The sequence below is a fragment of the Microtus pennsylvanicus genome, chromosome 17 (assembly GCF_037038515.1).
Source record: "Microtus pennsylvanicus isolate mMicPen1 chromosome 17, mMicPen1.hap1, whole genome shotgun sequence".
NCBI classification, from domain to species: domain Eukaryota; kingdom Metazoa; phylum Chordata; class Mammalia; order Rodentia; family Cricetidae; genus Microtus; species Microtus pennsylvanicus.
In genome coordinates this window covers 26,875,781-26,896,394 of record NC_134595.1, presented here as the reverse complement: position 1 = coordinate 26,896,394, position 20,614 = coordinate 26,875,781, and the positions used below count along the sequence as shown (strand labels likewise).

Genomic DNA, 20,614 nt, shown 5'->3' with positions numbered 1-20,614 from the left:
CCAAGGAGACCTGCCACCATTTTCCAAGGGTACCAGGCAGCTCCACCACTTAACCAAGCAAACTTTTTGGCTTGGGGATTTTTCATGTTTTCTTGGTTTGGGTTTTGGATGTGGGGAGAGGAAGCAGCTTCTTTCCACATATTCCAGACTGCCCTTGCAGTCATGATCCCCCTGCATCAGCCTCCCAAGAGAAGGGATTAATGCATGTGCTGTCATTGACTACACCTGTTTTAAGTGACTACATTGAAAGAAGGATACATAGAAGTAACTCATGCAGAGAAAAAAAGGCTGTTAATGTTACCATAGTGTTTTAGCCAACTTCCTCCTCTTTCCCCAACAACTATACAGCCCTGCTGTTGAATTTCAGTAGCACAGACATCAGATCTGCTGTGTTTGGTGCCTTTTGCAGAGTCAGACTGTTCTAGTTCGGTTAGTAAGTGCAAGTGATGTTTTCTCTCTCTAATGTATATAAGGATGGAAAAATGTGTTTTTATTACCACAATATAATGCTATAAGCATCCTAATATAATTTTATCCTAAAATGTAAACAGAAATTTATTTTATTCTATGTGTTTGCTCATTTTCAAGACAAGATCCGTCTTTATAGCTCAGACTAGTCCTGAACCCATGACCCTCCCTGCTTCAGCTTTCTAAGTACTGGGGATCTTACATCACTCCTGGCCCATATTTTTTTTAAAAAAAATTTGATTGTTGATGCTGCTTTTGTTTTCAGGGTCAGGGTCTTACTCTGTAGCCCAGGCTACCTTAGACTTACTGTGTAGCCTAGGATTGCACAGCAGTCCTGCTGCCTCAGTCTCCCAGTGCCAGGGTTACAGCCATAAGCCAACATACCTGGCTATACAGTGTTTTGTTGTTGTTGTTGTTTTGTGTTTTGAGAGACAATCTCACGTAGTCCAGGCTGGCCTCAGATTTGCTAAGTATCCAAGGATGACCTTGAACTCCTGGTCCTTCTGTCTCTAGTGCTGGGATTCAGGCATATACACCATACTTGGTTTTTATGTGGTCTTGGGGATGGAACCCAGTGCCTTGTGTATCATAGACACATACTTTACCAACTCACTATGTCCCCTCGAGCTTGTTTTCTTTTTCTTTTTGAGGCAGGGTGTCACTGTTAACCCCAGATGGCCTAGAATTCAGTTTGTAGGCCAGGCTGGCCTTGAACTCACAAAGGTCTACTTGCTTCTGACATCTAAATGCTGGGATTAAAGGTGATCACCACCATGCCTGGCATTAATTTTAAAGTTTTAATCTGTAATTTCCCACCTACTTTAGAATGTTTTCAGAGTAATCTCTGCTTAAAGCAAAATATTAAGATTTCTCAATCCATGTGTGTTGAGAAAGTACTCATAAGTGTGTGCATAGGAAATTTCTTTAAAATTTTATTATAGAAAGAAAATAAATATGGAGATTAACCTTATCAGTGAAATTTTATTTCATTTTTACAGGGCCAAAGAATACAGTGCTTCGTCTAGCCGTAAAATTTTTCCCGCCAGACCCTGGTCAGTTACAGGAAGAGTACACAAGGTAAAATGCTCACACTAGCCAGGACTTTTGTTGTTCCTCTGCCTGAGCGGTTAGAGTGAATGAGATTGCGCTTCTACTTAGTTGTCACTGAGTATGGCTAAACTGTATTTTTATGACATTTTATTTATTGTGAAAAAGATTATGATATGCTATTTTAGTGCTATAATTTGATGGAAATATTTCTTGCACCCAGAGAGACTGAATTTTTGCTGGACCTCACAGCCAAGTTCATGATACACCTTGAGATCACATAAGCTTTATCTTTGTTTTAGTTGGGATTTTCATTGCTGTGGAAAAGCAGCATGACAAAAGCAAAACCTTTTACTTGGAGAGGAAAAAGTTTATTTCATTTTAAAACTCCCAGGTCACACTTCATCACTGACGGAAGTTAGGGTAGGAACTCAAGACAGGAACTGAAGGAGGAATGCTGGTTACTGGCTTCCTTTGCATGGCTTGCTCAACCTGTTTTGTAACCCCTGACCCTTTGGGATGGTCTTGCCTACATTAATCACGTGTCAAGAAAATGCACCACAGACTTGTTCACAGACCGTTCTGGAAGGGCATTTTCTCAGTGGAGGTTCTCTCTTCCCAAATGACTCTAGCCTGTGTGAAACTGACAAAAAGCCAACTTAACATGATCGGTTCCTACTGTGTTTAACCTGCCTTTAGGAGAGCTTCATAACAACCAACCTTGCCTTGGATTTCCCATGCAATCAATCTTTGCAGCCGAGGCTAATTCATGGCTTCCGTCATAAGTTACGTCCTCTTCCATGCCCCTAACCCAGATAGAGTGTGTGTGCATGCATGCGTGTGCCATGGTAACTATCTGCTGAAAGCAGCCAACAGGTCAGGTCAGAACCAACCTTGTAAGTATTCACCATAAATGTTGGAAAAACATATAGCTATTATTTGGAATGATTTAGGGGCGGTAAAATGACTCCCCTTATAGAACTCTGTTAAAGATTTCTTCTATAAAGGAATCCCTGTCCCTTTCTCATGCTGTTTTTGGTGTAGTTCAATAAATCCAGGCCCAAGTTCCTTGTTAGGGGACAGACAGGCATAAGAGATAGTCAGACTTCAGGCAGAACACAGATTGACCAGTAACCACAAAGTGCGACAGAGAGAAGACATGAGGAGAACAGTGGAGAATTCTTCGTCACATAAATACAAAATGAAGTGTTTTGTTTTCATTCTTATGCAACATCAACACATTTTGTTACCTTTAAGGTTATCTTTAGTGCATTAAAACACACACACACACACAATTAAAACAAAAGGAATGAGTGAGAACAGGTTGGATGTCTCAGTGTGGGTAAAGGTGCTCACTGCCAAGCCTGCTGGCCTGCATTCAGTCCCCAGAACCCATGGTGGAGAGGGACACAGCTGCCCAAAGTCTGCTCTCACTTTCACATGCATGTGTGTGGAACATTATTATCCCCAAAGAAATATTGTAAGTTAAAAATACATGAGCTCGGAGACAAATAAATAACAGTAAACACAGTTAAAATAAGCATCTTAGGTTCTTACACAAACACAAACATGAAGTAGAGCTTAGGACAAGGACTTATGCCTAAAATTTGAAAAAAAAAAACTTTAATGAAGTGCTAGAACAATTTCATCCAGTATTCTCTGGGTGGCTTAGATTTATGCTTATAAATACAATTTGTCAAAATTCTGGACAGATAAATCTTTGTCAGCAAAAGTCTACTTAGGTGGGATGTGTGTACCATGCTGTAGTCCTTGTGAACAGGGCATGGAATGAGTGGGGCAGGGGTGTAAGGAAATGCCCCTTGTTTCTCTAACTATACATCGCATTTTTGTAGAAATTACTGGCATATTAACAGTAGTCCTCTAGGTGGTAAAGATTAGGAAGTCTTTTCTGTACTTTTTATGCTCATGCATATTGATTTATAATCAGAAATAAAGCAATAACTTTAAAATAGGTTCAAGCTGCATGGTGATGCACACCTTTAATCCTAGCAGAGACAGACAGATTCCTGAGTCTGAGGCCAGTGCCCTGGTCTTACAGAGTGAGTTACAGGACAGTCAGGGCTACACAGAGAAACCATATCTTGAAAAACTGAAATAAAATAAAAATAAAATGGGCTCAACACCCTGAGTAGATGCAGATGAAAGAGAATAGGATACTATCATAGTGTCCCCCAAAATGACTCTTAAGTCCCGACTGCACCAGGATCGTAAATGGCTCTGTAGGTCATGGGACACCAGAAACTCACAGAATGTCAGGTGCAAGGAGAGGAGGACACAGCATCAGCTCAGCCTCTTGTTCTCAGGTTGATGAGGAGACCAAACTGTAGACAGCAGAGCGGTGCTGCCGTGAGTGCTACCGTGAGTGCACATCACATACAGCGGTGCTACCGTGAGTGCACATCACATACAGCGGTGCTGCCGTGAGTGCACATCACATACAGCGGTGCTACCGTGAGTGCTACCGTGAGTGCACATCACATACAGCGGTGCTGCCGTGAGTGCACATCACATACAGCGGTGCTGCCGTGAGTGCTACCGTGAGTGCACATCACATACAGCGGTGCTACCGTGAGTGCACATCACATACAGCGGTGCTGCCGTGAGTGCACATCACATACAGCGGTGCTACCGTGAGTGCTACCGTGAGTGCACATCACATACAGCGGTGCTACCGTGAGTGCACATCACATACAGCGGTGCTGCCGTGAGTGCACATCACATACAGCGGTGCTGCCGTGAGTGCTACCGTGAGTGCACATCACATACAGCGGTGCTACCGTGAGTGCACATCATATACAGCGGTGCTACCGTGAGTGCACATCACATACAGCGGTGCTACCGTGAGTGCACATCACATACAGCGGTGCTACCGTGAGTGCTACCGTGAGTGCACATCACATACAGCGGTGCTGCCGTGAGTGCACATCACATACAGCAGTGCTACCGTGAGTGCACATCACATACAGCGGTGCTACCGTGAGTGCACATCACATACAGCGGTGCTACCGTGAGTGCACATCACATACAGCGGTGCTACCGTGAGTGCACATCACATACAGCGGTGCTACCGTGAGTGCACATCACATACAGCGGTGCTACCGTGAGTGCACATCACATACAGCGGTGCTACCGTGAGTGCACATCACATACAGCGGTGCTACCGTGAGTGCACATCACATACAGCGGTGCTACCGTGAGTGCACATCACATACAGCGGTGCTACCGTGAGTGCACATCACATACAGCGGTGCTACCGTGAGTGCACATCACATACAGCGGTGCTACCGTGAGTGCACATCACATACAGCGGTGCTACCGTGAGTGCACATCACATACAGCGGTGCTACCGTGAGTGCACATCACATACAGCGGTGCTACCGTGAGTGCACATCACATACAGCGGTGCTACCGTGAGTGCACATCACATACAGCGGTGCTACCGTGAGTGCACATCACATACAGCGGTGCTACCGTGAGTGCACATCACATACAGCGGTGCTACCGTGAGTGCACATCACATACAGAGGTGCTACCGTGAGTGCACATCATATACAGCGGTGCTGCCGTGAGTGCACATCACATACAGCAGTGCTACCGTGAGTGCACATCATATACAGCGGTGCTGCCGTGAGTGCACATCACATACAGCGGTGCTACCGTGAGTGCACACAGAAAACAGTGCTACTGAGAGTGAACACAGAAAGCATACCTTGGCTTTTTTTTTTCTTTTTTGGTTTTTCGAGACAGGGTCTCTCTGTAGCACTCCTGAGTGCTGGTATTAAAGGCACGCACCACCACCGCTCAGCAAAAAGTTTATTTATTATGAATACATTGTTCTGCCTGCATGCCAGAAGAGGGCACCAGATCTCATTACACATGGTTGTGAGCTACCATGTGGTTGCTGGGAATTGAACTCAGGACGTCTGGAAGAGCAGTCAGTGCTCTTAACTGCTGAGCCACCTCTCCAGCCCTTGGCAATTTTTTGAAGTCTAAGAAGCACCCCCTTTGAAGGGGAATCATTTTTAAATCATATTCTCACAAATGAAACAAAATACTCTCTGATTCAGGATCCTGTGTCGGAGTATTAGGTTCAGGTTGGTTTGGGGCATTCTGATTTTCTTTGTTTTTGTCTTGTTGTTGAAAAGGTTCTTATGACTAAAACTGACCTTTAACTCACTGTGTGACTGAGAATGACCCTCTGTCTCCATTTCCTGAGTGTTAGGACTCTAGGCTTTGGCCAAGACAGCATGTCTAAATGTTGCTAGGGATGGATCCCAGGGCTTCAGGCACTTGGTGAGAACTCTACAACATCCCAGCCCAAGGAAGCCAGTTATTCTCCTCTTATTTTCATTCAGAAGGTCTTTTTCCCCTTTAATTTCTTAAAATGTATAACTATGGCAAAAAGAAAATTTCAAATAAACTTACGTAAAATAAAAAACCAGTGTTCTTTTGTCCTTGCTCACCCTCACACTCCACTCCCCAGGTAAGTGCTAACACTGGCAGAAGTCTTCGTGAGGGTTGTAGCCTTTCCATGAACATGGCAGATCCTTAAGAAAGTTAGGCTTCAGAGCACGGCCAAGTGACACGTGTGAACTCTCAGTTGGAACTGCCCCCATTTTTAGCAGTCCATGGCTTTTCACACTGCATGTCGACCGGCCCTAATTTATTTAGTCATTAGCATCTTAGTGCATTTGGGGCTTATTCCCAGTTTTCTGTTAAAATTGTTGGCATGCCTTTGTGAATGCTGGGAGTGCTGCTGTGGGGAAACTGTTAGCCTGGAACCGCCTTGTTAAAAAGCACACACATCTTAAGTTCTAGGAGAGTGCAGGTGCACCTGTCAGCTGCACGTATGCTAAATTTGGAAGGATACGGGGATTAGCATGGCATCTACACAAGAACCATATGCAGGTTCATGAAGCATTCCATTTCATTTTTCAAAAAGAGAAAATGTATCATTTTTTTTTCACACGTCTGTGTTTTGCCTGCATGAGTTTCTGTGTACCACGTGTGCCTGATAACCACCTAGCCATCAAATTCTCTGAACTGGAGTTACAGAACAGTTGTGGAGCCACCATGTGGATACTGGGAGTTGAACCCTGGTCTTCCAGAAGAACAGCCAGTGCTCCTAATTGCCTCCATTCCCAAATCTAGTAAAATTTTAATAGTTTGTACCAAAGTGTAAATTTCTGTGAAGACAGGGAGTTTGGGTTATTCACCAAGTTTTGCAACTCCTAGAACAATACTTAGAAAGAACTCTTAGGCCGGGCGGTGGTGGCGCACGCCTTTAATCCTAGCACTCAGGAGGCTGAGGCAGGCAGATCTCTGTGAGTTTGAGGCCAGCCTGTTCTACAGAGCTAGTTCCAGGACAGGCTTAAAAAGCCACAGAGAAACCCTGTCTTGAAAAGTCAAAAAAAGAAAAAAAAAAAAACCTCTTACTCATCGCTTATTAAAGGATTAAATTAAGATATAAATATTTTCTTTTCTTTTTTTCTGCCTGCCTGCCTACCTACCTACCTAATTTATTTATTTATTTAGAGACTGGGTCTGACTATTAGGTTGCTCTGGCTTTCCTGGAACTCACTGTGTTGACTAGACTGGCCTTGAACTCACAGAGACCACCTACCTCTGCCTCCAGTGTGCTGGGATTAAAAGTGTGTGCTACCACACAATTTGCCTCACAAATGCTTCCAAGTTGTCTTCTCTGTCTGCATTTTCACCAGTGGTATCTTAAAGCACTTGTTTCTTAAATCCGCACCGAGACTGAGTATTACCAATCTGCTTAAAAGAACCACGGCACATTTGAAGCTGTCTTAACTGTGTACTTCTGTTCTTCCTTCCAAATCTGTTGAGTGCTGTTTTGTTGTATGAATTTATGAACTTCCTTGTTGAAGGTATTATCTTAGAGAGTGTGGTAGCCTGAAAGACTAGTTTCTCTGTCCTGCTGTTGGACAGAAGCTCCTCTGTATGCTGAGTCCTTGGTGTGTGCTCTGACGTGCACGACAGTCTGCTGAGCTCTTGTCGTCTGACCTTTGGTGTCTGCTTGCTATCTGAAAGGGCTTTTGTGACTTGGCCTGTTCTTGGAGGGCTCTACAGTTTGTTCAGTGTTGAGTGCTACTCCCCAGAGTTGTGTGCTCTCTTAGAGAGGCATGGCTATATTGTGTTCAGAGAGAACTTTTGGAGTTGATCTCTTGCTTTGAATTCCTTTCTAGGTACCTGTTTGCCTTGCAGCTTAAGAGAGACCTCCTGGAAGAACGCTTGCCCTGCACTGCCAGCACTGCAGCCCTCCTCATATCCCACCTTCTGCAGTGTTAGTATCTCCACTGTGGGCAGGCGCGTGGGCAGGCGCCAACAGAGCTGCCCTTAGTTGGCTGGTGCTCATGTGTAACTGACAAGCCTGGTTTGGGGTTTTTTAAATGTACATTTCTATTTAGATATATTCTTGATAAGATGAAAGCTAACTTCTTTAATGTACTACTCCTTGAGGCAAATAGCTCTGCATATAGACTCAAAGCTAGAATTGTAGTTGCATTCATTCTTTAGCATTGTCTCCCATTTATGTCTTCATGCTTCTCTTTCCCCTTCCCATGCTGAAAAAGAACACCGAGCTTTCCACATGCTAGGCAAACATTCAGCCACTAAACCACAGAACCAGCTCTTGGATGTTTTGTTGTTGTTGTTATTTATATTTTTAAACAACTGGACCAGCCTTAATTTGTCCACCCCCAGACCAACCTCTGTTTCCATGCCCCATCTACCTTTACCTAATTCAACAGCAGTACATATTCTGAATCCGGCATAAATCAGCTTCTCAGTGCACCCCGAAAGGGGCCTCCCGAGGGTGAGTTACAGTCCTCGCTGTCCTTAATCACTAACACTAAAAGGAAGAGAACACTTTCTTTTAATGTCTTCCATGAAACAAAAGGTGATAGAGAAGGATATAAAACTAAACTTACTTCAGAAATAAACTGTGAGAAGTGTAGCGAGCGATTCAGAGACACGGCTGTGGGTTTTTCAGAATTTAGGAAGCCATAGGAATAGAAAGAGAAGGACCCACATTGTTTCAACTAAAGGTGAGGCCATGTCATGGTGCACTTACTATGTACAGGCAAAACATGTACAATAAAAATAAATACTTTTTAAAATTCATAAATTTAGGATATTTTTGAAAATTTGAAAAGCCCTGAAGGGAAAAATGATTTAGCATGCATTTTTCTAAAAGAAAATTATTATTGTGGTTATAGTATTCATGAGACAATATATGTATAAGCTGATTTTTAAAAACAGAAGCCAGGCAGTGGTGGCTCATGCCTTTAATTCCAGCACTTGAATAGCAAAGGCAGGCAGATCTCTGAGTTTGAGGGCAGCCTGGTCTACAGAGTAAGTTCTAGGATGGCCAGGGCAACACAGAGAAACCCTGTCTCAAAAAACAAAAGGAAAAAAATAGTAAGCAAGGGCTAGAGAGATGACTCAAAGGTTAAGAGCACTTGCTGCTCATGCAGAGGTCTCGGGTTCTGTTTTCGGCACCCACACGGTGGCTCATAACCATCTACAACTCTAGTTCCAGGAGAACATGCTTTCTTCTGGCCTCCTCAAGCTCTGCATGCACATGGTATATGCACATGATACATATACATGCTATATTCATATGCAGGCAAAACACTCATACACATAAACTTTTAAAAATCTTTTTTAAAGTAAAATAAAAATGGTCTTTATACTCAGGATTCACTATAAACTCTAATCAGAATTTTTGGTCTTCAGGGGGAAATCACTATATCTTTTCTGTGTTTACCTATGAACAGCATAATATTTAGAAAGATAAAATATAAAGCATTTGCATGCTCAGTGCTTGTCATTTATTTCAAAATCTTAAGTGGCTGACTTTCATTGTCTCATCTCAGCGGAGATAGGAGATTATGATGAAGCCTTGGATCGAGAACACCTTAAAGCCAATGAGTACTTACCCAATCAGGAGCAATCCCTGGAAAAGATACTAGACTTCCATCAGAGGCACACGTAAGTTGGTCGGGGAGGGGAGTAGTGTAGTTACCCAGCTGTGAGTTCATGTGAGCATCACTTTCCTGAAGGCTGCTTACTAGGATGCTGGCCAGATTCACTCTGTGTTCTAGTGTTGTAACCTGGTCTGTGAACTACCTGTGTGTGGGTAGATCCGGTTACTTTTGTTGTTGCCATTTTCCCAAGGTAGGGTTTCTCTGTGCAGCCTTAGATGTCCTGGAGCTCTCTCTGTGGACCAGGCTGGCCTTGGACTCACAGAGATATGCCTGCCTTACCTTCCAAGTGCTGGGATTAAAGGCATGTGCCACCACCACTCCATAAATTCAGTTGTTTTGTGACAGTATCATTTAGGACATTTCCTTCAGCTCACTTTTTGGTGGCTAGATATGTTGTTTGCACATAACTTCAAGTAAGTTGTAAATCTGGCCACTTAGTGAATTTGAATGCAACAGTCTATCTTTTACAAGTAGATGAGAATAAGAAGATAGAAGACTAACATAGAAGGAACCTATTTCCTTGGCTTCTCTATATGGTGTGTTAGTTTGTAGTGGGTAAATACATAGAAGTGAGCCATATTCCCTCTGAAAACAAAACCTTCCACACTGATTTATTGCCTGGCATTATCTCATTGTTTTTCTGACCCAGTTTCTTATTTGCTTTGACTCCTTTAGAAGACAAGTCTTTGATATGTTAAAATGTTCTTTGTTATAGGGGCCAAACACCTGCCGAATCAGATTTTCAGGTGCTAGAAATTGCGAGAAAATTGGAAATGTATGGCATCAGGTTTCACATGGCTTCTGATAGAGAAGGGACCAAGATTAACCTGGCAGTTTCTCACATGGGCGTCCTCGTGTTCCAGGTAGGTAGAAGGACAGGGAGGGCAGAGCAGGCCTGAGTCCTGGTGCACAATGAGTGGGCATGGTTTGTTGTTGTGTATTTGTTTTTTGTTGTGATGAGAGTGAGTGCTATGTGTGGAAGAGAAACTTAGCACATCATCTGACCCTGCCTGCCAGCCTGGCCAACATCGCTTTCTTGTCCTTCTCTCACATAAAACCCTGCTCACTGCTCTGGAACTCACCATCCCCACTACCACCAGGGCTGACCACTGCCCAAAATATGTGCTCTGTTATTCATTCTGATGTTGAACCAGAGTGATCCTTAGGATCCTAAACTGGGAATCAGGATCTTTTCTGGGGTTGGGGGAGCTGTGGACATCCTGGGGGTAAGAACTCTGCTGACTACAAGAGGTTTTGATGATAAGAAGCTCAGAGTTAGACACAGTGGGCCTGAAAACAGAAGGAAGGCCTGATTTGTCTGTATGACAAGCCATCGCAGCCCGCTGGCAGACACAAGAAGAGTCCCCGTGGTTTGTGTCAGAGGTTAGAATCAAGGCACCTCCCTGAAAATGTAGACTCATAAGAAACCTGCAGTTAGAAGGTGACAAAATCCCTCCGTGTGTCAGCTCCCAGGAACAGTGGCCAGATTGGCAGGAAATTGGAGGCTTCTTTGAAAAGCCTGATTGTCTAGCACCAAAGGTGCTGATGGTGGTATCTGCAACAGAGCACAGGTGTGGAAGCTTCTCTGGAAGGATGAGTACTAGGGCGGCATAGAGAACCCCTTTTGTCCCTAACCTGGGTCTATCCTTTCTCAACACTGTGGAGCACTCGGTCCCAGCTTCTGCCACACAGTGTCTTGTGAGAATAAGTGTATACATCCTGACCCTTCAGACCTTTATATGCATTCCTTATGGACAAGATGCTCTTTTACATAACCACAGTGCATTTACCACTGATACCTTAATACTGTAATCCCAGCTATCACGGAGCTGAGTTGGGATCACAAGTTCAAGGCCAGTCTGGGCAACAAAGCGAGCCTCAAAAAAAAAATGGCAGCATACTGGCTCATTGGGTGAGTTTGCTTGGTGCCAAACCTAATGACATGAGTTTGATCCTCAGAACCTGTTCTGCCCTATCAAAAGGCCAAGGCAGTTTCTTTATTCATCAACAAATGAAAGCAACTTCTAAACAGAAGGACCTCCTATACCATTTCCCCTTTTCTGTTTAAACAAAAAGGAAGGCCGGGCGATGGTGGCGCACGCCTTTAATCCCAGCACTTGGGAGGCAGAGGCAGGCGGATCTCTGTGAGTTCGAGACCAGCCTGGTCTACAGAGCTAGTTCCAGGACAGGCTCCAAAGCCACAGAGAAACCCTGTCTCGAAAAAAAAAAAAAACAAAAAACAAAAATGAAGGCTTTAACTTTAACATAGTAAAATTACATATAACAAAACATGTATCAAGTAAAAGCTACAGTTACAATATTTATACATATTTTATCTTTTCATAACTGAGGAAAACTATAATGATAACCATCTATTCTCCAACTCCATCAAAGACTCCAAAAGGATATAATATTACCTAAGTAAACTGGAAGTGCATTGTAAGCAACTTCCAAAACTCTAGAATCGACAGAAACGTCTCGCTACCTGGACAGTCAACCAAAGTTCTTCTCTATGATTGGAGCATCCGTCTTCAGCTTACAGGCACACAGTATCCAGCAGACTTTCCTATGAAGCAGGAAATTTCAAAGACAGTTCAGTCAGTTTCTTCTGTGTCCTGCAGAATGTCTCACAGACTCTTTCATGAAGCAGGAACCCCAAAGGATCATCTCACCTTTAGGCAAGTTCAGCAGTCATTTCTCTGTAGGTTCTACATGTCCAGTTTTTACAGCATACCATGAAACAGTCTAGGCAAGAGCAGTTTCTTGCCCAAATGGCTAACCAACTCCATAAGAAGTGTCTTCATGCCCATCTTCCTCTTGAAATAGCTTGGTGCTGCCAGGAGCAGATGTGTCTCATTGTCATGAAAAGTCCTAAGTTATTAAAAACATTTTAAATGCCATATTCTGAAGGTCTCTGAAAGATTTGAAGAATACCTATCTAACTTAAGTATATCTCTATACATCTAGAAAATATAATATAACTACAAACTTGACTATTATAGATTCTCTATTAACCTATATTTCTTAATTATACGTTACATTTTTTAAATGAACCTATACAATCACAATACCTTAATGAAGAGCAGAAATATACATATAACAAAATTTACCTTAAATTTGTATCAATAAACCAAGATCCATACCAATGCAAATTATTCATGCCTATATCATATCCCCCTTTAAATGTAAATAAACACTTATAGACAATATTTGGACTGTGGGTGCAGTTTGTCCGTCCTGCTGACTGGGGCGCTGTTAATCAGGTCTCTCATGATGTATCTTGTATGCTAGGTCATTTCAGTTAGAAGTTGGACAAAGTAATTTTTTGAGGATGTTTATGGCAATCTTTCAGGAGGCCTTGGTCCATAAAACCATATTTGCCTGGAGGCAATCCACAGGTTCTCATCTTCTGAGAAAACAAAAGAAGAACCTCTTTTCCAAAGCAGTTTATCCTTAGACTCAAATTTGGAAGTAATGATATCTTTAGAACATATATGCTGGTTTAGCTTAGCAGCCTGTACAATGAAATGTTTCTCTGTACTTAGCTCCTTCACAGTCAAAAAATTCAAAGAAAATACAATAATACACATAATCCAGACTCTGTGAATTTTCTATTTTACACGGCTTATTTTTTTACTACTTTTAATCTATGACTATCTGTACTGTCTCTTTAAAGACTTTACCCTTTTTTAAGCATTAACTTTATTTTATGACTTTCTATACTCTTTTTCTTCTCTCTCCCAACCCTATGTACATTTATCCAACACTGTGACCCATATAAAGTTCTTTTTTTTTTTATTTTTTTTAACATTTTTTTATTGATAAAAGAAGAATAAAGAAAAAAAAAACAAATTTCCACCTCCTCCCAGCCTCCCCTTTCCCTCCCCCTCCTCCCACTCTTCTCCCTCTCCTCCCACTCTTCTCCCCCTCCTCCCACCCCTCTCCCCTTCCCCCCACTCCTCTCCCCCTCTCTCTCCAGTCCAAAGAGCAGTCAGGGTTCCCTGCCCTGTGGTAAGTCCTAGGTCCTCCCCCCTCCGTCCATATCTAGGAAGGTGAACATCCAAACTGGCTAGGCTCCCACCAAGCCAGCAGATTGCGTAGGATCAAAACTGCGTGCCATTGTCCTTGGCGTCTCATCAGCCCTCATTGTTCGTCATGATCAGAGAGTTCAGTTTTATCCCATGCTTTTTTTGGTAATAGTCCAGCTGGCCTTGGTGAGCTCCCAGTAGATCAGCTCCACTGTCTCAGTGGGTGGGTGCACCCCTCGTGGTCCCGACTTCTTTGCTCATGTTCTCCCTCCTTCTGCTCCTCATTGGGACCTTGGGAGCTCAGTCCAGTGCTCCAGTGTGGGTCTCTGTCTCTATCTCCATCCCTCGCCAGATGAAAGTTCTAAGATGATATGCAAGATATTCGTCAGTATTGCGCTAGGATGGGGTCATTTCAGGTTCCCTATCCTCAGCTGCCCAAGGAACTAACTGGGGACCTCAGCTTGGGCACCTGGGAGCCCCTCTAGGGTCAATTCTCCTGCCCACCCTAAAGTGGGTCCCTTAACTAAGGATTGTGGTTCCGTGCTCCCCTATCCAACCTTCCTTTATCCCGATCCTCCTATTTCCCCAAGTCCCCCCTCCTTCCCTTCTACCTTTTCTCTCCCCATCTCCCCTTACCCCCTTCCCACCCCACCCCCAAGATCCCACTTTTCTCCCCGGCAATTTTGTCTACTTCCCTTATCCAAGAGGATAACGATATGTTTTTCCTTGTGTTCACCTTCTTACTTAGCTTCTTTAGGTTCGCCAATTGTAGATTCTGTGACCCCTATTTATGGCTAGAAACCAATTATGAGTGAGTACATCCCATGATCTTCTTTTTGGGTCTGGGATACCTCACTCAGGATAGTGTTTTCTATTTCCATCCATTTGCATGCAAAATTCGAGAAGTCATTGTTTTTTACCGCAGCGTAGTACTCTAGTGTGTATATATTCCATACTTTCTTCATCCATTCTTCCATTGAAGGGCATCTAGGTTGTTTCCAGGTTCTGGCTATTACAAACAATGCTGCTATGAACATAGTTGAACAAATGCTTTTGACATGTGATAGAGCATCTCTTGGGTAAATTCCCAAGAGTGGTATTGCTGGGTCCAGGGGTAGGTTGATCCCGAATTTCCTGAGAAACCGAAACACTGACTTCCACAGTGGTTGCACAAGATTGCATTCCCACCAGCAATGGATGAGGGTACCCCTTCCTCCACAGCCTCTCCAGCAAAGGCTATCCTTGTTGTTGTTGACTTTAGCCATTCTGACAGGTGTAAGATGGTATCTCAAAGTTGTTTTGATTTGCATTTCCCTGATTGCTAAGGAAATTGAGCACGACCTTAAGTATCTTTTGGCCATTTGAAGTTCTTCTGTTGAGAATTCTCTGTTCAGTTCAGTGCCCCATTTTTTAATTGGGTTAATTAGCATTTTAAGGTCTAGTTTCTTGAGTTCTCTATATATTTTGGAGATCAGACCTTTGTCTGTTGCGGGGTTGGTGAAGATCTTCTCCCAGTCAGTAGGTTCCCTTTGTGTCTTAGTGACAGTGTCCTTTGCTTTACAGAAGCTTCTCAGTTTTAGTAGGTCCCATTTATTCAATGTTGCCCTTAATGCCTGTGCTTCTGGGGTTATACCTAAGAAGCGATCACCTGTGCCCATCTGTTGTAGGGTATTTCCCACTTTCTCTTCTATCAGGTTCAGTGTTTTCGGGCTGATAATGAGGTCTTTAATCCATTTGGACTTGAGTTTTGTGCACGGTGATAGATATGGGTCTATTTTCATTCTTCTACAGGTTGACATCCAGTTGTGCCAGCACCATTTGTTGAAGATGCTTTCTTTCTTCCATTGTATACTTTTAGCTCCTTTATCGAAAATGAGGTGTTCATAGGTTTGTGGGGTAAAATCCAGGTCTTCTATACGATTCCATTGGTCGACTTCTCTGTTTTTATGCCAGTACCACCCTGTTTTCATTACTGTAGCTCTGTAATAGAGTTTGAAGTCAGGGATGGTAATGCCTCCAGAAGATCCTTTATTGTATAGGATTGTTTTGGCTATCCTGGGTTTTTTGTTTTTCCATATAAAGTTGATTATTGTCCTCTCCAGATCTGTAAAGAATTTTGATGGGATCTTGATGGGGATTGCATTGAATCTATAAATTGCCTTAGGTAGAATTGCCATTTTTACTATGTTGATCCTCCCAATCCAAGAGCAAGGGATGTCCATCCATTTTTTGGTATCCTCATCAAATTCTTTCTTCAATGCCTTAAAGTTCTTGTCAAATAGATCTTTCACTTCCTTGGTTAGGTTTACCCCAAGATATTTTATGCTGTTTGTGGCTATCGTGAATGGAGAAGCTTCTCTGATTTCCCTCTCTGCTTCCATATCCTTTGTGTATAAGAGGGCGACTGATTTTTTGGAGTTGATCTTGTATCCTGCCACATTACTAAAGCTGTTTATCAGCTGTAAAAGTTCTTTGGTGGAGTTTTGGGGGTCGCTTATGTACACTATCATATCATCTGCGAATAACGAAAGTTTAACTTCTTCCTTTCCAATTCGAATCCCCTTGATCCCATTATGTTGTCTTATTGCTATTGCTAGAACTTCCAGCACTATATTGAAGAGGTATGGCGACAGTGGACAGCCTTGTCGTGTTCCTGAATTAAGCGGGATGGCTTTGAGTTTCTCTCCGTTTAATTTGATGTTAGCTGTCGGCTTGCTGTATATAGCTTTTATTATATTTAGGTATGACCCTTGTATCCCTAATCTCTCCAAGACTTTTAACATAAATGGATGTTGAATTTTGTCGAATGCTTTTTCAGCATCTAATGAAATGATCATATGGTTTTTTTCTTTCAGTTTATTTATATGCTGGATTACATTGATAGATTTTCGTATGTTGAACCAGCCCTGCATCTCAGGAATGAAGCCTACTTGATCATAGTGGATAATTTTTCGGATGTGTTCTTGGATTCGGTTTGCCAGTATTTTGTTGAGGATTTTTGCATCGATATTCATGAGTGAGATCGGCCTGTAATTCTCTTTCCTGGTTGAGTCTTTGTGTGGTTTTGGTATCAGAGTAACTGTAGCTTCATAAAAGGAATTTGGTAATGACCCTTCTGTTTCTATATTGTGAAATACATTAAGGAGTATAGGTATTAGGTCTTCTTGGAAGTTCTGGTAGAATTCCGCGTTGAAACCATCTGGTCCTGGGCTTTTTTTGGTAGGGAGGTTTTTGATAACCTCTTCTAATTCTTCGCGACTAACAGGTCTATTTAGATTGTTCACCTGGTCCTGATTTAACTTTGGTAAATGATATTTATCTAAGAAAGTATCCATTTCCTTTACATTTTCCAGTTTTGTGGCATATAGGCTTTTGTAGTAAGATCTAATGATTCTCTGAATTTCCTCTGTGTCTGTGGTTATGTCCCCCTTTTCATTTCTGATCTTATTAATTTGCAAATTCTCTCTCTGCCGTTTGATTAGTTTGGATAGGGGTTTGTCAATCTTATTGATTTTCTCCAGGAACCAGCTTTTTGTTTCATTGATTCTTTGGATTGTTCTCTGTGTTTCTATTTTATTGATTTCAGCCCTCAGTTTGATTATTTCCAGTCTCCTACTCCTCCTAGGTGAGTCTGCTTCTTTTTTTTCTAGAGCTTTCAGGTGGGCTGTTAAGTCTCCAATGTGAGCTTTCTCTGTTTTCTTTAAGTGGGCACTAAGTGCTATGAACTTTCCTCTTAGGACTGCTTTCATAGTGTCCCATAAATTTGAGTATGTTGTTTCTTTATTTTCATTGAATTCCAGGAAGACTTTAATTTCTTTCTTTATTTCTTCCTTAATCCAGGTATGGTTCAGTAGTTGGCTGTTCAGTTTCCATGACTTTGTGGGCTTTCCGGGGGTAGCCTTGTTGTTGAATTCTAACTTTAATCCATGGTGATCTGATAAGACACAGGTGGTTAGTAATACTTTTTTGTAACTGTGGATGTTTGCTTTGTTACCGACTATGTGGTCGATTTTCGAGAAGGTTCCATGAGCTGCAGAGAAGAAGGTGTATTCTTTCCTATTTGGGTGGAATGTTCTATAGATGTCTGTTAAGTCCATTTGTTTCATTACCTCCATTAATTGTCTTATTTCTCTGCTAGGTTTCTGTCTGATTGACCTGTCCATTGGTGAGAGAGGAGTGTTGAAGTCTCCTACTATTAGTGTGTGCGGTTTGATGGCTGCCTTGAATTTTAGCAATGTTTCTTTTATGTACGTGGGTGCTTTTATATTAGGGGCATAGATGTTCAGGAGTGAGACTTCATCGTGATGAACTGTTCCTGTTATGAATATAAAATGCCCCTCTCCATCTCTTCTGATTGATTTAAGTTTGAAGTCAACTTTGTTAGAGATTAGTATGGCCACACCTGCTTGTTTCTTAGGTCCATTTGCTTGATAGGCCTTTTCCCAACCCTTTACTCTGAGTAGGTGCCTGTCTTTGTGGTTGAGGTGTGTTTCTTGTAAACAGCAGAATGTTGGATCCTGTTTTCTTATCCAATCTCTTAGCCTGTGCCTTTTTATAGGTGAGTTGAGACCATTGACATTAAGTGATATTAATGACCAGTGGTTGTTAACTCCGGTCATTTTTTTTAGTCGTAGAGTTTGTGTGTATCCCTTCTTTGGTTTGTGTTGATGAAGGGTCTCTAGATGCCTGAGTTATTGTGGTCATTATTGGACTCCTTGGTTAGTGATTTTCCTTCTATTACTTTCTGTAAGGCTGGATTTGTGGCTGCATATTGTTTGAATTTGTTTTTATCCTGGAAAATTTTATTTTCTCCATTTATAGTGAACGAAAGCTTGGCTGGGTATAGTAATCTGGGCTTGCATCCATGGTCTCTCAGTTCCTGCAGTACATCTATCCAGGACCTTCTGGCTTTCATGGTTTCCATGGAAAAGTCAGGTGTAAGTCTGATAGGTTTACCTTTGTAAGTAATTTGGCCTTTTTCCTTTGCCGCTCTTAATATTTTTTCCTTATTCTGAATGCTTTGTGTTTTGATAATTATATGGCGAGGGGATGTTTTTTTTTGATCCAGCCTATTTGGTGTTCTGTATGCTTCTTGCACCTTCATAGGTATATCTTTCTTTAGGTTGGGAAAGTTTTCTTCTATAATTTTATTAAATATATTTTCTGGACCATTGAGCTGCACTTCTTCTCCTTCTTCTACTCCTATTATTCTTAGGTTTGGTCTTTTTATTGTGTCCCATATTTCCTGAATGTTTTGTGATGAGAGTTTGTTGGACTTGCTGTTTTCTTTGATCAGTGTGTTTATTTTCTCTATGGTATCTTCAGAATCTGAGAGTCTTTCTTCTATCTCTTGTATTCTGCTGGTTATGCTTGTTTCTGTAGTCTCTATTCGTTTACCTAGATTTTCCATGTCCAGCCGGCCCTCTGTTTGTGTTTTCTTCTTTGCCTCTATTTCAGTTTTCAAGTCTTGAACTGTTTCCATTATCTGTTTGATTGTTTTTCCTTGGTTTTCTAGGGTATCATTCACTGATTTATTCAATTCTTCAAACTTTCTGTTATATTTCTCATCCATTTCTATAAGGGCGTTTTTTACATGCTGTTTAAGGGCGTCAATAACTTTCATGAAGTCGATCTTTTCTCCTTCTTGATTAAGGTGTTCATGACCTTCCGTTGTGAGGTCGCTGGTTTCTGGTGGCTTCATGTTGCTTTTCAGTTTGTTGGGCGAATTCTTGCCTTGGCGTCTGCCCATCTCTTCTTCCAAATACTCCCTTATGGATCTTCTTTTACCAGATCAGGTCTCCTTGCCTACCCAACGCGGCCTCCCCAATGTTGGCTCTCCTGGCACCAAGGGATCAGGTCTCCGTGCCCAACCCTGGCTCGTCCCAATGCTGATTCTCCCCAATGCTGGTTCTCCTGGGGCCGAGAGATCAGGCCTCCGTGCTGGTTGGGCAGCTCGCAAACAATGCGCCTACCCTGCTGGGTGCAGGCAGGCCACAGAAACAAAGGAACTGCAGCCCGCCTGGACGCAAAAGAGGGCGGGGGGGGGGGGGGGGGGGGCGAAGTGGGGGGGGGCTCTGGACGGAAGCTGGGTGTGCCAGGAAGAAAGAGGCAGTAACCAGAGAATAGAGGTCCTGCAGAGAGCCCAAGAAAGACAGGAGGCCAAGGGACCCCCAAGATCCCTGTCCCTGGCTGGCGCCGCGGGCCAGAAACTCACCCCAACGCTGGTTCTCCTGGGGCCGAGAGATCAGGCCTCCGTGCTGGTTGGGCAGCCCGCAAACAAAGCGCCTACCCTCCTTGGTGCAGGCAGGCCACAGAAACAAAGGAAGTGCAGCCCACCCGGGCGACCCGAGGACTGGGACCCAGCTCCCAATGCCACGCGCCAAAAGAGGGCAGGGGGGCCAAGTGGGGAGGGCTCTGGGCGGAAGCTGGGTGGGCCAGGAAGAAAGAGGCAGTAGCCAGGGAATAGAGGTCCTGCAGAGAGCCCAAGAAAGACAGGAGGCCAAGGGACCCCCGAGATCCCTGTCCCTGGCTGGCGCCGCGGCCAGAAACTCACCCCAACGCTGGTTCTCCTGGGGCCGAGAGATCAGGCCTCCCTGCTGGTTGGGCAGCTCGCAAACAAAGCGCCTACCCTCCTTGGTGCAGGCAGGCCACCGAAACAAAGGAAGTCATAAAGTTCTTTTTTATGTCTGAATCTGTCCTTATTGCATTATCTGTAATTCTTTACTGTCTTGTAGAGCTTTTAAAACGCTAAGCAGCTTGGTTGCATTTACTCTGGATGCTGGCTCCGCCTCTCTCCAATTCTAAAACAGTGGGAGCAGCACCAGTGCTAGCTCTGGGGCCACCAGGCAGGAGCCGGGCTCAGTACTCCAACCCCGAGAATGAGTGTACAGCACATAAACCCTTTTTATCTGAGTAACAGCACTGCGCAGCCTGGAAATATCTCTGTGCATGGCAGTGGGAATCCACCATGCTCTCCTGCTTGTGCACTCTAGTAGACCTGATCCAGCTGCCTGCCTAAACGGGGAGTGCTGAGCCGTG

General features: G+C 43.2%; 1 protein-coding gene and 1 non-coding gene across 2 annotated transcripts in view; both read left to right on the top strand.

Annotated features, from left to right (window-relative positions):
* Window positions 1-20,614, top strand: part of Farp2 (FERM, ARH/RhoGEF and pleckstrin domain protein 2) — a 114,067-nt gene that overhangs the window by 47,769 nt on the left and 45,684 nt on the right. Inside the window, exons 5-8 of the mRNA XM_075951358.1 lie at window positions 1,467-1,545; window positions 7,746-7,843; window positions 9,438-9,552; window positions 10,264-10,411. Of these exons, the coding sequence (XP_075807473.1) occupies window positions 1,467-1,545; window positions 7,746-7,843; window positions 9,438-9,552; window positions 10,264-10,411 (440 nt within the window). The remainder of the gene's footprint in view (window positions 1-1,466; window positions 1,546-7,745; window positions 7,844-9,437; window positions 9,553-10,263; window positions 10,412-20,614) is intronic.
* LOC142837240 (U6 spliceosomal RNA) lies at window positions 6,365-6,468 on the top strand. Its single transcript, XR_012908230.1, has one exon. It is a non-coding gene; the product is annotated as a U6 spliceosomal RNA (small nuclear RNA).